This window comes from Prionailurus bengalensis, chromosome C1 (genome assembly GCF_016509475.1).
Source record: "Prionailurus bengalensis isolate Pbe53 chromosome C1, Fcat_Pben_1.1_paternal_pri, whole genome shotgun sequence".
NCBI classification, from domain to species: Eukaryota; Metazoa; Chordata; class Mammalia; order Carnivora; family Felidae; genus Prionailurus; species Prionailurus bengalensis.
Window position 1 is genome coordinate 662,448 of NC_057345.1, and position 16,886 is coordinate 679,333.

At 60.0% G+C, this 16,886-nt stretch overlaps 1 protein-coding gene across 3 annotated transcripts in view; it reads right to left on the minus strand.

Annotated features, from left to right (window-relative positions):
- Positions 1 to 6,856: 6,856 nt before the first annotated feature.
- The window catches only part of NADK (NAD kinase), a 30,873-nt gene continuing 20,843 nt past the window's right edge, over positions 6,857 to 16,886 (minus strand). For 2 of the 3 annotated variants that reach the window (XM_043573550.1, XM_043573551.1), the window contains 10 exons: positions 16,677 to 16,760; positions 11,752 to 11,881; positions 10,886 to 10,994; positions 10,641 to 10,726; positions 9,744 to 9,846; positions 9,250 to 9,404; positions 8,925 to 9,024; positions 8,689 to 8,846; positions 7,900 to 7,982; positions 6,857 to 7,525 (listed from right to left, as the gene is read on the minus strand). In XM_043573550.1, coding sequence (XP_043429485.1) covers positions 7,324 to 7,525; positions 7,900 to 7,982; positions 8,689 to 8,846; positions 8,925 to 9,024; positions 9,250 to 9,404; positions 9,744 to 9,846; positions 10,641 to 10,726; positions 10,886 to 10,994; positions 11,752 to 11,881; positions 16,677 to 16,760 — 1,210 coding nt within the window. In that variant the 3' untranslated portion in view covers positions 6,857 to 7,323. The remainder of the gene's footprint in view (positions 7,526 to 7,899; positions 7,983 to 8,688; positions 8,847 to 8,924; positions 9,025 to 9,249; positions 9,405 to 9,743; positions 9,847 to 10,640; positions 10,727 to 10,885; positions 10,995 to 11,751; positions 11,882 to 16,676; positions 16,761 to 16,886) is intronic. The other variant, XM_043573552.1, reaches the window with a different exon arrangement.

A 16,886-nucleotide genomic window follows, 5' to 3' on the forward strand; every position in this document is an offset into this window, starting at 1 on the left:
TCCCGGGCCCCAGGGCTTCCCGGCCGCCGAGTCGGAACTGGAAACGCAGTCGCGCTGCTTGGCGACGGCGACCTTCGACCATTGTTTTAGTCCGGACCCTACCATCGCGACCCAGGCGGGAGGGGGTGTGACTGGCGACGGCATCCCCCGCCCACTGTCCTAGTCCGGACCGTACCACCCCCCCCCCCCCGTTGGAGGAGGTGTATCGAGCGTCAGCGTCCCCCCATTGTTCCGGTTCGGACCGTAGGACTGCGGCTCAGGTTGGGGGGAGGGGACGGTTATGTTGGGCGTCAGCGTTCCCCGCCCACTGCCTTAGTCTGGACTGTACCACCGCGGCCTCGGTAGCGGGGTATGTTAGGCGTCGTGGTTTCCCCCCCCCGCCATTGTTCTGGTCGGACCGTACCACCGCGGCCCAAGTGTGGAGGGGTGAGTGTGCCTCGGTGCCCTCCTCCTCCTCCTCCTCTTCCTCTTCCTCCTCCTCCTCCCCCACTTCCCACCTCTTTGTTCTGGTCCGGACCCTAGGATCGCGGCCCAGGTTGCGGGGGGACGGAAATGTTGGACTTCCGCGTCCTTTGCCCCTTGTCCCGGTCCGGATCGTACCATCGCGGCCCAAGTGTGGAGGGGTGAATGTTGGGCGTCGGCGTCTTCCCCCCCACCTTTTTGTTCTGGTCTGGACCGTACCACCGGGGCCCGGGTGGCGGGGGGAAATGTTGGACGTCGGCATCCCTCACCCATTGTCCTGGTCCGGGCCGTACCACTGCGGCCCAGGTCTGGGGGGGTGTTGGGCGTCGGCGTACCCCCCCACCCCGTTTGTTCTAGTCTGGACCGTACCACCGAGGCCCAGGTTGGGGATGTGCCGTGAAGTCCCGGTAGTCTGTGGAGGCCCTGGCCTTTGAGTTCCCCTCGCGGCTGCTGATCAGGTTTTGATTTGGAGGGACAGCAGTTGCAGTCCAAGCTGGCCAACTTTAGAAGAGGAAGACGAAGGGAGCGTACTGGCTGGTGGAACTAGCAGCCAGGAGGCCCCTGGCGCAGCTGGGTCCTGAGGCCAGGAGCGGAAGTGCTGGGCTACACCTGGAGGGCTGCACCTGTACCTGCCCACATAATTTACATAATTTTCAGGAGCGAGGTTATGGCCAACGGGCTCTCCTTCCTGATGTTAGGTTTCATAGCTTTTCTGTATGTATGTATTTATAGAGCGAGCACAGCGAGGGAGGGGGAGAGAGAGAGAAAGAGAATCCCAAGCAGGATCCCAACGTGGGCTCGTGATCTGAGCTGAAACCAAGAATCAGATGTTTAACCAACTGAACCACCCCGGAGCTCTCTCCGACTTACTTTTCTTTATCATGCTTTAAAATTAGCGTCTGGGTGGCTCAGTCACTTAAGCATCCGGCTCATGACTTCGCTCAGGTCGTGATCTCATCGTTCGTGAGTTCAAGCCCCACATTGGGCTCCACGCTGACAGGATGGAGCCTGCTTGGGATTCTCTCCCCCACCCCTCTCTGCCCCTCCCCTGCTCATGCTCTCTCTCTAAATAAATTAATTAATTTAAAAAAGAATTTATTTTTATTTTTTTTAATATTTATTTTTGAGAGACAGAGCGCGAGCAGGGGAAGGGCAGAGAGAGAGAGAGGTGGGGGGGGGGGGGGGAGACACAGAATCTGAAGCAGGCTCCATCCAGGCTCTGAGCTGTCAGCACACAGCCCGTCACAGGGCTCCAACTCACGAAGCATGAGATCATGACCTGAACCGAAGTCAGACACTTAACTGAGTGAACCACCCAGGCACCCCTAGAAAATTACCCTTTAAACATCTTGCAAATCCTGAAGGAGGAGAGAGTTGTCAGAAAGGGGTTCTAGAGTCAGAAGACCCCCCCCCCCCCCCCCCGCACCAGCGTTGTGGAGGGAGGCAGGGCTTGGGCGGAGCACCTGATGCCCCAGCTAGAGCTTCGTAGGCAGGTTTCAGGGGAGCCCCAACTTCAGTCCTTTTGTTGGTCAGGCCCCTCCCTTGTGAAGACTGTGTCCTGATTCACGTCTGCATTGGGATCTACGCTGCAAATCAGCAGAGGCATTATTTAAATGGCCTTATTTGAAACTGAGCAGAGTATGGAGAATCCTGGCCGGTCTGTAGTCTTTCTCCCGAAATCCTGCTTCCTGGAATCCAGTTAAAGGAAGAAGTTGTTGTGATGTCTGTCGTGAATGACCCGATGACATGGCCCGGTGGTAAAATTGCTCATGCGACCTTAATAGGCAGCAGTGTTTCCTTTGGCTATTTAGAGACAAACTGTTGACGGGACAAAGAGAAAGGGACAGGATAGCAACTCTGGGGTGTGTCCATGCAGCAAGGCCTCCTCAGGCGGTGGCTGGAGGCCTGGACGGCACTGCTCAGTGGCCGACTGGAAGCCCAGGAGGGAGGGGAAGGTCCCCAGAGTCACATGACATCATTTCAAAACCGTTGCCCCAGATGAAACCTAAGACAGATTTTGCTGTAACAATTTGGAGTTTTTATAAATTTGCTTTTGAAGTTATTTGGCTACAAATGACTCACTGACCCCTAAACCCCAGGACCCCTGGGCAGTCATCAAGCATCTCAGGGTTTTGTGCAAAGGAAAACCTACTCTGTGAACTTCGTTCAGAAGGGTGGGATGACGAAGACAGCGCCATGGTATGTTCTGAGGTAGGCACGTAAGTGAGCAGGAATTTCACTTCTGCTTTCTTTGTGTATCTGTCACCTCTGGGCCAGGCCCCTGGCCAGCCCTGGCCAGCCCTGGCCGCTCCCAGCCCCACTCGGCCCGCCCTGCAGACTTGCCCAGGAAAAGCCCGGCCTGCGGGCGCTGTTCACTAGTCTGAGGGAGAAAATATACTCATTTTAGAATTATTTTGGGGGGCACCTGGGTGGCTCAGTCAGTTAAGTGTCCGACTTAGGCCCACGTCATGATCTTGCGGTTCATGGGTTCGAGCCCCGCGTCGGTCTCTGTACTGACAGTTCGGAGCCTGGACCCTGCTTCAGATTCTGTGTCTGCCTCTCTCCTCTCTCCCTGCCCCTCCCCTGCAGTCTTTCTGTCTCTCAAAAGTAAGTAAACATAAAAAAAAAAGTTATAAATAGATACAGGGTGATTTTCTAGAAAGCGGGAAGGCACGCGTCCACAGCAAGCCCTGCTGCACCACTTTCCTGGGTCCTTCCCAGGTGGCTGGGCTTCTCTGTGTGCACCTCCTGGCTTCCCAGCCCTCCCTGCTCTCACCAGGCTTCATCTGGGTCTAGGCTCCGGTCTGATGGCCCCGCCTGTAGGCCCAGAGGAGCCCTATTCCCAGGCGACGGTGATGACAGCAGAGAAGTGCAGGCAGGGACCCAGGATCCCGAAAAGCCCACAGGATAGGGCCTGGGTCATGTTCACCGGGGGGGAAAAGGGCTGGGGACCCCTGTCCTGTGCCGCCAGGTCCCCTGCCGAGGTTGCCAGGAAGCACTGACCAGCAGCTGGTTGGGAAAAACCACCTGTCCCCAAACCAGGGATGTGAGCCCTCCTTGGGAGCCCTTGGCCCTTCCCCACGCTTCACGGTGTGACCCTTGTCCAGGGCTCACTCCGCCTCATCCCCTACCTTGGCCTCGTCCTGGTGGGGGCACCTGCAGCCTCTGTCCCTGGGGTTCAGCCTCTGGGATCCGTGGGGTTAAAGGTCATGGAAGCAAGACCACAGGGTTAGGGAGCAGCTCCCTTGCTCCGTCAGGCCAGTGTCTGGGGAGAAGTGCTGGTGAGCAGGGCCCGGCCACACTTGGCCTCGCTGTGCTCGCAGGGAGCCATGGGCTGAGGTCAAACCGGCCTTCGTCTTCCACGCTCCTGGAGAGGGAAGCCAGCCTTGACAGGAGGCCTCCACGGGAGGCACGTTCGCCAAAGAGCCTGCGCAGCGTCCCTCTCTTTCCCCCCACCCCCCGCCCCGTCCTCAACCCACCTCCACTCTTCCCACCAAATCCTCAGTTTCCATGATTCTGAAAACCACCCAAGCTCTGGCCTGGATCTTCCTGAAGCAGAATGTGCCAGAAGTGGCTGCTCTCCTCCATGTGGTGACTGTGCGTTTCCCGCCTCCTCTCACTTCCCTGTCACCCCCCACCCATCCTCTGTGCTCCTCCAGCTGGTCCCCCCGACTGGGTCCCCATCACCCCCAGGCGGACTAGCCGGTTCCTGGGACCCGGTGGCTCTTGGGTGGGGGAACCGCTGCTCTTTGGGACAGCACTGCTGTGACGTGGCCTGTGGCCTGGCCTGGGAGGGAGAGGAGGCCAGCCGGGGGCGGGGGGGCACTCAGCAGAGGCCGGGGCAGGGTCTGACCTCGTGCTCCTCCGAAGCAGCCAGCAAAGGGCAGGTGTCCAAGGCTACAGCCCCGAAGACCGGACGCTTGGGGCGGCTTGAGACCTGAGCCTACAGAAGTGGCCCACAGCCCGGTCAGGAGGTGTCCTGGGGTACCTGGCCTGTGGACTCTGTGCCCCCCACCCCCCTCTCCCCAAAGCAGGAAGGCCCAAAGCTCACAGGTCAACAGCCGTTATTGAAACGTGCGGCCTCGTGGGCAGAACCGGTGCCCACCAGTGAGCCAGCCCTTCCGGCCAGCTGGTTCTGGCCCTTACCCAAGTGGGCCCTCTGCCAGCCGAGGAGACAAGGCCCCGCCTGGGCTCCACACACACTGCTGGCTCGAATCCCGAGAGCCTGGGCCTCGGAAAGCCCCGGATGCCGGGGTTGAGTTCCAGCAGCTGTCCCGCCCTGCTGCCCGTGACACCTGTGCAAACTTGACTGCAGGTGCCCGTTTCCAGGCAGAGGCCAACCCAGGGGCAGCGGACACCCGAGCAGTAAGGTGATGCGCCCCCACGCATGTGCCAGGAGAGCAGCAGGCGGTCACCGCTCAGGCCAGGCCAGGCCAAGACCACACAGAGCCCAGGAGGCCGATGCTCCAGGGCTGGCCTGGGAGGAAGGAGAGTTCAGCTGCCCACTCCGGGCCTCTGGCCTCTGCAGGTGGCCGGGGGGCCCAGCACGCGGTCTGTCCGCGTCCTCGTGCGCACCTGCAGGCACTTTGGCTCCTGGCGAAGTTTTGCCGCCTCCTACCCCCCCTCCCCCCCGCCCCAAAGCCTGGTCAAGACCGAATGGAACCGGTCAAGAGGACAGGGGAGGAGGGAGGTGAGCATGCCCCAGGGCCTGGCCCAGCCTGACGGACCCCAACAGGCCCAGACGACGTCACAGCTTCTGGGGCTCCTGGGTCCAGCACTCTGATTTCCCCAGGAGCCAGTCCTTGCTGTAGGCTCCGCCCCCCAGGGCTTGGACCGCCCTCCGAGCTCCAGGCCCGTTGGGGGCCATGTGGGGTGGGATTCAAGGTGGAGGTGGAGGCTGCCTGGGTGGGACCCTGCCCCTCCCATGCTTGCCACAGGGTTCTCGGGGTCGGCGGGCTCCAGAAGCCCTGGGCTGGGGCTACCCGCCTAGTGTCTGTGCACTGGTTACAAAGAACCAAATACCAGTTGTAACTCAATCCAACTTTTTAAACAAGTCTGTTTATTGAAAGAATCTGAAAATAGTAATAAGGCTTTCGACAACATTTAACAAATTTTCAAGATATTAACAATATGAAACATTAAGAATTTACTTCAAAAAATCCCAAGTTTTCTAAATCACTCCAAATCATGCTCCTTTCAGACTTGCTTTTTTTTTTTTTTTTTTTTTGTCTAAATGAATGACCTGAATTCCGAACGCCACTCTCTTTTGGACCTAAAGCCAAGTTTTGGTTCGGCCCCCTCTCTGCCCCAGGGAGGCCGGGCGGCGGGCCTCTGGCGGTGCCCCGTGCCCGTGGGCAGGTGGCGGTGAGGGCCCACCTCCCTTTCGAGCCCCACGCCGACTGCCGAGCTCCACAGACGCTGAACCACGGACGCGGCAGACGCGGGCGCCCAGGCTGCACAGCCCGCCATGCGGAGACCCCCGGCCGAGGGTGGTGGTACCCGGGGCCCTGGAGCCTTTCTAGCAGCTCCAGAATGAGGCCTGTGACCCTCCAGGAGAGCAAGGCCCAGCCCCGTCCCTTCCGTTCTTGCCACCTTAACAGGTTAATGATGTAGCCCAAAGAGAAATCAGTCACTCCGAAACAGACGCCCGACTGGAGGACATCTGTCAGGCAACAACCAGCAGGGGCCGGAGCCCCGCGCACACGCCCCGCGCACATGCCCTGCGCACACGCCCTGCGCGGCCGGAGGGGCCACTGGAATGCTGGCAGTTTCCTCGCAAGCCCAAGACGCCCAGGGAGAAGCGAGAGCAGAAAGGACACAAAACGTCCCAGCACCGCCTTCCTCGCTGACCGGTGGCTTCCCGAGGGAGAAGCACCCTTCGCTCCTGGACCGTCACCTCTACGGCGACGATGCGGAACACAGTGGTCCCAGCACACGGCGTCACACAGAACGCGTGCAAACGTCGGAACAAGGCTCCATTTCCCAACAGTACAAATCCCCTTCCCTCTTAAATCTTCAGAGTGTACAATAAAATCTGTACATAGCAGTTCAGAAAGTTTAAAATCATCTCTACAAAGTAGACACAGGATTTAAAATATCTTCCAGGGTGCAGAGGACGCCGTCCCGGCTTCGTGAGGAATGTGTGTGGGCCTGACCCCCTACCAGGCGTCCGCCGGGCCGGTGGGGCCACAGCGCTGGCACCTGTCACCCCACAGCAGGGAGGAGAGGCGGGCTGGGGGCCACGGCGGGGAGGCCCAGACGAGGCGCAGGAGGGAGAGGGGACCCTCCGCTCGTCAGCCGATCAAACCAAACCGCTCTCTGCAGAAGCGTCCCCTCCGAGTCCTTTCGGCGAAAAAGGTGCAAGATTTAAGGGGGAAATCGTGGTAGCTTAAAGTGAGATTTTTGGCTACGAGACATTTATTTTCGACATGGAAAGACAGATCAATCCGTTCTGATCCCCTCTGAATTTCAATAGACTGATTTAAGCACAAGTTTCCTGACAAGAAATTACAAAAAGCACGTCCAGCCGGGTGTCCCTGCCCCAGGACCCAGGCTCTGACCCACAACACGGGTAAGCATGGTGTCTGCTTCAGAGTCCCCCGCCGTCACTCACTTTTCTTGTTTAGAAATGCAAAAAAGAAGTCAGATTTAAAATGTTAAAAACAGCTGATCTGGTCGACGAAAGGCAGATCCCGGCTCTTCCTCTGGCTACAGACCAAAGCGCCGTGACCCGTGACGCCTGCGCGCGGGGCGCACAGCACACGTGCTCAGGCCAGCCCGCTCCCGGAGGGCGAGGGGAAGGAGGCAGCAGAACAGCTTTGGGACTCTGGGGTCCTGGGTGTGGACAGCAGGAGCTCAGGCCTAGCCCTCCTCCCCCTCCTCCCCCTCGTCCTCCTCCTCCTCCTCCTCCTCTTCTTCCTCCTCCTCCTCCTCCTCCTCGAAGTACGCCTGCTTCTTCCGCACGTTCCAGTGCAGACACTGCGCCAGGCTCTCAAACCAGTCGCTCACGGGGTCTCGGACGCAGATGGAGGGAAGTGGGTAGCAAGAGGTAGTGATGCTGATGCTGAGGCAGGGGGGCAACGCGGCACAAACAGGTGAGCCCCCGGCACCAGGCCGAGACCCCTCCCCAAGGGCCATGTCCACCCCAGCGCGGCTGGGAACCGTTTCTGTGCTGCTCACGCTGCTTGCTTCACAGCCCGGGGCCTGTCTCACCTTCTAGATGGCTACGGGCCGGGGGCTCAGCCGAGCACCAGGGCGGGCCGGGGGGAGGGACCGTGGGTCTGTCGCCCGCGTACAGCAGAACGTGGGGCCACATGCTGCGCGTGCGACCAGCTGCCCGACAGGCACCAGTCCGCATCCCTTCCCCGGTGACGGAGCTCTGCCTACGGGGCCTGTACCTCCCGGGCCCGCCCTGCCCCGGCCCCACGGCGCACACACCTGTCTCCGTGGCGGATCTCCTGTCTCTTCCGTCCATCGAAGGACACCCACGCAGTGTTCCTGGCTTCCGGTGACAGCATGATCTGAAGGAAGGGGTCAAGCGGGACAGGTAGGTGTGGGCTCGTGAGTGCCGCTGAGCACCTCGACCCCCACCCCGGGAGGGCAGCACCGGTCGGGAGGAACCACGGAGGTGTCCACAGCACCCACACTATGCCAAGGCGGTCCCAGGCCCTGAAGGGATTAGCTATGTCTCGCCGACACCAGCCCTGGGAAACAGGACCGGCGGTGGTGAGGCCCAGCCGCTGCCCATCTGTCCTGGGTTAGGGACACTGGCCAGGGGTCTGGGTCCAGCCCTCTCTGTGACCTGCAGACATGGCCCTGTGCACCAGGGCTCACGGCCGGGGCTCTCGGCCGGGGCACACCGGCCTAGGGCGGACCGAAGGAGGGAGCGTGAGGCAGGCAGGCAGACAGCGGAGACGGGGGAGCAGCAGCGGGTGCCATGTGCACGCCAGGCCCAAGGCCCCCAGTCCTCGCTCGGCGTCCCTCACCCTGCCCCCACCCAGTAGGGACTGTCTCTGCCCCTTAAGGGCCCACAGCCCGGCTCTCAGGGCTGCCCCTGCCAACTGGACAGACAAGGATGAGAGTGAGGCCCCCTCCCACACCCAGCAAGGGAGGAAGGGCCCACGGCCCAGTATGTGCTGGGGTCTCAGCCGGGGGCACGGGGGGTGGTCAGCATCGCAGGTCCCAGACGAGAGCTCAAGCCAGAAAGGGTGGAGGGTGGACTCTGACCTTCAGCTCGACCCCCGCGGGGACCACGATGGGCCGGAATGACAGCGAGTGGGGGCAGATGGGCGTGATCATGATGGCCGGCACGTTGGGGTGGATCATGGAGGCCCCGGCGGCGGCCGCATACGCCGTGCTGCCCGTCGGGGTGGAGACGATCACCCCTGGTGGACAGGCCGCAGCGTCACTCTCCGTGGGCTCCTGCCCACCCCCACCCCGCGGGACCCCGGGCGCCCACCTACCGTCACCCTGTACCGTGGTGATGAGATGCCCATCCAGGTAGACATCCACATTGGACAGGTATGAGGAGGGGCCTCTGTCGATCACCACCTCGTTCAGGACCTGGGGGGACGAGGCCACCGCACACTGGGAGGGGCCGGCAGGGCTGCCCCGGGTGGTCTGCCCAACAGGCACCCGCACTGTTCCCGGACTCTCTGGGAGGCCCTGAGGTCAGGCCCCTCCCACCCCTCACCCCACTCCGGAGTCCTCCCACCTTGTGCCTTTTCCCTGAGGCCACGTGACAGGCAGGGCAAGGCCTGGGGTCCGCGAGGGCACGTGCCCACACACCTGGTACTGCATGGCCTGCTTCCCAGCCTCCGCGGCCAGGTCCGCGGCCAGCACTCCGTTCTCGCTGACCCCGTTGGGGACGGCCGTCTTCTTCCCTCTGAGTTCCTTCACGACCCTGACCTTCAGCCGGCTCCGAAGAATGACAGCCGCGTTGCCTGGGGGCCAGCAGGGATGGGGTGGCGGCACCCACAGGAGGCAGAGGCACCCCTGCTTGACCGGGGGCCGCCCGCCTTCTCCCAGCTCCAGAGCAACACGTCTGTGCCTTCTGTGAGAGTCACTTCGCTGCTACCAACCAGCACACACGTACCTTCACGCGTGGCCTCAACTTCTCAACGTTAGGCAGAAATGTCTGAACCATGCAAAATTTTTAAATCTCTGAATCCCGAAACACTTACGAAGTGTTGTTCTGTATGTCGTTGAAAAACCCAAACACCAAGTGAGAAGACAATCCCATATTCAGAACTGCTTGAGGGTTCCAGAACATTCCCACTTACCCTGTATCACCTGAGTAACTTGGGACTGAAAGTTCTCAAAGTTGAAGGGGGTCAGGAAGCCCAGGGAACCCAGATGGAACGCCATGACCGGAGGCACGCTGCCCTGTGAGCCAACGAGGCAGGTCGGTCAGATGGCCGATCCACTCAGAAGCCACCCGACTTGACCCCGGCACCGATGGACCCGCCCCTGACCGTCCCCGGGAGGGGACAGGCACACGAGTGCATGGTCGGTGCCGACTCGAGTGACCACACGGGAGGTCAGCAGGCGGTCCGGGAGGCCGGGGGGGGGGGTAGTGGTGTACAGAGCCGACAAGAAACAAAGGTGACAGGACCGACCTGCCTGCTGGCCACGGAGGGCAGGGGGAGGGGCTGAGGGCAGCACGCAGGACCCTAGGGGAGCCCGCGTGCCTCACCTTCTAACACACCCCGGCCGGGGCCCTCCAGGGCCTGCCTTGCGGAGAGGGAAGGTGGGCTCCTGGGCAGACCCCCACCTCTGCCGTGGCCCCGTCACCTTGGCCACGAGGCGCCAGCTCTGCTTTGTGGGTGCCACGCGCCTGAGGAGCCGCAGCAGGCCCCCTTCCTCTGGCCACTCCCTCTGCCCGGCCCGGGCTTGTATGCCCACCTCTCCCACCGACCCCATGCCCCCGACGGAGGACGGGGATGCCGGGCCTATCTGGCCGGAGACCTGGACGGAGCAGAGGCGTCATTTGCCGTGACTTGCAAACCTGCTCTTTGGCCAAATAACCCAACTAATAAATATATCTGGTCTGTGTCAGAGTAAGAGCACCGAAACTCCTCGCCCCGTGGTATAAAGCCACAGGTACAAGGGATGGAAACCCTCACTGGGGAAGCACCTCCTCACGCAACACCGAGACTGGAACCACCTGGAAACCTCACCTGGAAGAGGGAGGAGGCATAAAGCAGGGTCCCATCCCCTCCCAGGCATATGATGAAATCGATCTGATTGGAAATGTCATCATAATCTAGAAAACAGAACAACAAACACAAGACAAGGAGTCACAGTAGGCCTTGAGGCCCCACAGGGCGCTGCTGCCCATGATGGGGCAGAACACTAGAAGCTTCCGCCAGGTCCAGGGCAATGATGCCAATGAGCTGCGTGACAGAGCCGAGGACAAACTCACCTTCTCTGAAGGTGCAGAATTTCTTCTTCACTGGTCCAAAGTTGTCATCGCTCACTATGGCAGGGTCTTCTAGAACTTTCTTCTCCACGTACACAATCATGTTGTTCTCCTGGAAGGGAGACAAGCACGTCAGCTCGGCCAGCAAGAGCCAGTTCAGGTCACGCTGCTCTTGCGTAAAGCCTCCTTTTAAGTCTTAGCATCTTATTTTTTAAAATATGTTTATTTAGGGGAGCCTGGGTGGCTCAGTCGGTTAAGCGTCTGACTTCAGCTCAGGTCAGGATCTCAACAGTCTGTGGGTTCAGGCCCCGCATCAGGCGCTGTGCTGACGGCTCAGAGCCTGGAGCCTGCTTCGGATTCTGTGTCTCCCTCTCTCTCTGCCCCTCCCCTGCTCATGCTCTCTCTCAAAAGTGAATAAACATTAAAAATTTTTTAAAATCATACCTCTTTATAAAAAAATAATAAAAATAAAGTTATTTATTGAAATTCAAGTTAGTTAACAAACAGTGTAGTAGATTTCAGGAGGAGGCCTTAGCATTTTATGATGAAGGGAGAAAATGATGCCTTAGTCCTGGCCAGAGACTGCTTCCGACCCGTTCATCCAGATTTCCCTCTCTCTGGAGGCTCTGTGACACCCGCCTATGGAAGTCACTTCCCTGAAACTGGCCTCCTGACTTGGCCAGCTCTGGGATCAGAGAGCCAGAACCTGGGCAGGAGGCCAGCTCCCCCCCTCCATCTACGGCCCCAGTGAGCACGGAGCCTTGGCAAGCGTGTCCCCCAATCTCCAGAGTGGAATCCAGCCAACGTGAACGAAGTGGGGGTGCAGAGGGGAGTCCTGGGGTCGCCACCCCCCAACCTGGCTCACTCGCCTCCATCAGGTACACACAGAGCTCCTTGAAGGGCTGCAGCAGGCTGGCGTCCCGGATCTTCTTGATGACAAGAACACTCTTTGGGGACTTGTTCCACGTCAACCGCTGGCTGGCAGGGTCCTGGATGTGCCTGTGAGGGGAGAGGAGCGTCTGCACAGGTGCACTGCGTCCGAGGACACAGGTCTTCTCGGGCCCCAGGCCGAGTGCTGGAAGCGGCCTGCTCACGCCGCTCAGCCGGGGGCCTGTGTGGCCAGTACGGGCCTGACCCCCTGGAATGCTCGCAGGCTGCCCTCCTTCTAGCTGCTCGTCCCAATGCCCACCCCCCCCCTCCCCCAGGCCCTTGCTGCCCGCTGCACCCATGACTCGCCTGTGCAGCCCTGGACCTCACGTGCGCCTGCTCTAACGATGCTCACGGACTGATGGCTCCTCTGGGTGAGCAAACATCACCCACGGACGCTCGAGAGGAGACCCAACCAGAGCTGCTCTTTGCTCCGTACCCTCCCTGCATCGAGGACAGCAGGCTTCCCACAAACACTCACACCAGCCGACTGGGGACTCTGTCCCCAGGGACCACTGAAGACCTCCCCCCCGCCCGCCCCGCCCCAGGACACAGGCTTCCTACGGACTTGTATGGGAGGGATGTGGCCCCGTAGCTACACCACGGCATGAACGACTCAGGTGACCCTCAACTTTGACACTTAAAACTCACACTGTTAAAAACTGCGTGGCAGGGGCCCCTGGGGGGCTCAGTCGGTTGGGCGTCCAACTCTCGGTTTCGGCTCAGGTCGTGATCTCCCGGTTTCATGGGTTTGAGCCCCGAGTCAGGCTCCATGCTGACAGTGCGGAGCCGGCTTGGGATTCTCTCCCCCCTGCCCCACGTCTCTCTGATCCCTCTCTACTTTCTCTCTCTCTCTCTCAAAAATAAATTAAAAAGGTGGGCGGCAGGATCATAGGGCAAACTACTCAGTGTGACCCCAGTAGTGACCACATATCATTACACCTTTGTCCAAATCACAGAGCACAGCAGCGAGTGACCCTTTGTAGACCAGGGAGACCACGCCATGTCCCCGTCCTTCGTCCGCGGCCACAGACGGCTCCTCGGAGGGGAGGGTGATGGTGGGGGTGGGGGCACATGGGAATCTCTGCAGCCTCACCTCAGTTTTCTGTGAACTGAAAACTGCCCAAATAATAGGGTCTGATTCTTTTTTCCTTTTGGGAGAGAGAAATGTATGAGCTGGGGAGAGGGGCAGAAAGAGGGGGGTGAGGGAGAGACAGAGAGAGAGAAGCAGGCTCCACACTCAGCGCAGAGCCCAACAGGGGACTCGATCCCACGACCCTGGGATCACGACCTGAGCCGAAATCAAGAGTCGGATGCTCAGCCGACGGAGCCCCCCCCAGGAACCCCAGGGTCTAATTTTTTACACGGCTCTCGAGCACCCTGCCCTCTCGGGTTCCCAGAGCTCTGACTCAGTCACGGCCGGTACAGGGGACGTGGGGAGGCCGTGCACACCGTGGTGCATGGGTGGTGGGTCTGCGTTGAGGGCACAGCATCCCACGGGAGGTAGACCCCCCCCAGCTGGGACTCCGGCTCCTGGTAAAGCCTCGGCGAACACCCATCCCCACCCGCCTGGAACCGGCTGGGACTCACGTGGCAAAGGAGCTGCAGGGAGCAGAGCGCCCACAGGCCGGCCACGACCCTCAGCCGGGTGGCAAAGTCCTCAAAGCCGCACTGCATGTCGGCAGAAAGACTTCCCTTTCCTACCAAGTCCCCAACTTAGACACCTGCTCCAAGTTGTGCCTCGAGGGGCAGAGGCTTCCCTTGAACATTTCAGAGCCCCACAAATAACCTCCAAAACCGCGACCCAGACCAGCAGTATGAGAGGTGTGGCTTCAGATCTCATCCGGTTACTGACGGACCGTCACTCACCCTTTCCAGGCGTCTCTGCAAGGGGAGGGGTCGCTCATAACATCCTCTATGAGCTTCATCGCCCGCCCAGGTCACACGCATGGCTCACGAGCAGGACGCCGCTGCTTTGTGCATAGCATTTCGGTCACACCGGCCCCCAAAACTCTCCACTGCACATCTGCACTATCAACTTAATTTCTGCAACCTCGGCCCTGAAAGCCCAACAGTCCGAGAGTGACTTCTGAGAGGCTGTATAAAACAACTAAGGCCAAAAAGCTCCCTCAAGTTAAAAATCAAACAAATCTTATTTAATCTCTTCACCGTTCACACAATCCTCTTGGCCAATCATGTATCTGAAACAAAAAGTCGTTGGGATCACTTTCAACGGCAAAGCTGGACCTGAGGGGCCCTGCTCCCCACTAAGCTGGCTGGTAGTGCTCGGCCGCCCTCAGAGGTCGGGACGTGCTCTGTCCAGCGCCCCGGGTGCAGTGGCACGTCCCAGCCACACAGGAATCCAAGCTGGGCCGTGGAACCGGCTCAGCCCCGTGGGAGGAGCTGTCGGGCCTCGGGTCAGGTGGAGGGGGGTGCGCTCCCCCAACATGGTCACCGTTTGGCTGCGGGCCTCAGGACGAGCCAAGGGCGGCTCGAATACCGCTGCCCAGGTCAAAGCCCCCTCACCGCTGACTCAGGTGGGCACGGCCCGCGGCCCCTCTGGCCCTCAGACTCGGCTGTGCCCAGCCGAAGCCACCACAGTGCGTCCTGGGTGCCAACCGTGACTCAGCTTCCTGCCGGGTCACCTGCAAGGTGGGATGCTGACCCTTCCCCAGCACACAGGCTGTGGGTGTCAGATGGGAGTCAAGGACACCTGACCAATCTGAGCCACTGCCTAGTAAGCCAAAGGCAATCAGTTGTTGGCAATTCCACACGTTTCAACATAAGAGAAGACGCACACACGTTCACGGTGAAATTTTAGACAATAAAACAGGAAGTAAAATTTCTTTGTAATCCAGCCCTCTGTGCTATCTTGTTTTCACACATTAGGAAAGATGTTAGGTTAGGACACGCGGAGACCCGCCCCAGCCAGGTTCCACACCGGAGAGGGGCAGGTACAGGTGGAGAAAAGGAGCCCTGTCCCCCAGAAGTGGCAGTCCCACCAGACTGTGCTGAGCACACAGGCTAGAAAGGGCCGAGAAGGCTGCTCACTCCTCAAACCCAACCTGCAGCCCAGGGGCACTTCTGGGGTATCTGCCCCTCTGCTTGGGGTCCCCCACTGAACCACCCATCTGACCTGCCTGAGGCCCACAAGGCCTGCACACACCTCCCTCTGTGGGTGGGGGGGGGACTGTGGCTCAGCTGGAGTAAATGACAGCTAATCAAGGCTGCACGGTGAGAGGCCGCTCGTGGTGGCACTTAGGCCGAACTGAGTGACAAGGAGAGAGAACAGTTCTTCCAAGACCAGGAAGTGCAGGGAGGGGCCCTCAGGCAGCTGGTGAAAGGCCAAGATGGGGCCAGGCTGGGCAGAGCACACAGGAAGGCCTGGGGAATGGGAGAGGCGGGGCTGGAGCAGCAGCAGGCAGCTGGGGCTCTGGGTTTGGGGGCGCCTGGGTGGGCCCCCTGCCCACGGGGCTGCTGCACGGAGTGGGCTGCGGGGTACCAGAGGGGCCGCAGCAGATGGGCAGAGGTCTGCGTCCTGAGCCTGGCTGCAGACAGCACCTGGATGGAGCAGAGACACTGAGGCCTCACTCCAGCGCCCAGGCTTGGCCCCCAGAGTCTGTAAGAGGCAGGGCCGCCACATCAGTGGGTTTCATGGGTCACAAGATGTCCCAGTTTGCACAGCAATTCCCTGGGCAGCCTGGAGGTGGCAGTATCGGTGCCGTCCTGGTCCCCTGTGCTGACCGCCCGGAACCAGTTCAGAAGGGCTGTGACCTGAAACCTGGGGTCCCCACTGCTGGGGCTGTGTCACAGACAGCAAAGACCCCCAGACCAGCCAGTCGTGGAAGCACACCTGGGCCCACGGGCCTCACCCCTGTGTAAAATGTGGGATCCCCACACCTTGCCCTGAAGGAGGGGGTCCCGTTGGGGGTTCCTCAAGAGGCCTGGACTGCAGGGAGGCTGGGAAGCTCGTCACAAGGTGCAAGGCACAAGGGTCAGGGTGGGATGGAATTCTGACTGTTTAACAGAAACCACTAACATCAGTAAGTGTATGTTTTTCACGAGATATGAACCAGACCCAGACCATCTCACAGAGCCCCGCACAAAACTCTCGCCCCTCTGGAACCCCCCAAGTACTAGATGGGAGAAGCTGGAGACTCACTGAGAGTCCAGACAAATAACCTCAATTGCTTAGTTTTTACAGTGTCTCATCTGGGCACCTCGTGGCCACCGCAGAGGCACTGGGAGTCCTGGCCACACGCCCCGACCCAGAGCGCCAGGAACAGCCGCACCCGTACGGTGGGGTGTCTCTCAAAAGCGAACACAGGCTTTTGAAAAATCCAACTGATGTCTCTGTATTTTAAAAATAATTAGGGGTGCCTGGGTGGCTCAGTTGGTTGAGCGTCTGACTCGATTTCGGCTCCGGTCTCAGAGTCGCGCTCCGTGTTGGGCGTGGAGCCTACTGAAGATTCTCTCTCTCCCTCTGCCCCTCCCCCACTCACACGTGCACTGTCTCTCTCTCAAAAAAAAAAGGATAATTCAAGGAGAAGCATGTCTGACCCAGCCAGTGTAGCGTGTGAAATATACCGGATTCCTCCCAGACTTTTTACTATAGAAAACAAACCAGTAACCCTAAAGATCACAGTCGAAGCCCACCCGGCCTGCGGTGCCTGAGAAGCAGAGCCTGGCTGGACCCCCGTCCGCTGTCTGCAGGGCAGTGGGGCCCCTCGTCCATTGGAGCCGGTGGAGATGCCCTGTGGCTCCTGCTGACTCATCAAGTCGACCTCTCACTCCCCGTGTCAGGACACCCCACGGCGCGGCGATCCCGCGACAGCACGACCTCCCAAGGAGCAACCCCAGCACTCACATGATGGTCTGGGGGTTCTGCAGTACGCAGGCCTTTGGTCCAAACGTGGTCACCGGGCACGGCCCATGCAGAGAGCGTGTCCTCCTGTGTGGAGAGGGGACACGGCAGGTGAGCAGACCTAGGTACAGATATCAGACCCTCGGAAAGATGTGCACTCCATCCCTCGCCCGGCGTCCATGCGACGGACCCTGGGGGTGCGCAGTGCTGCCT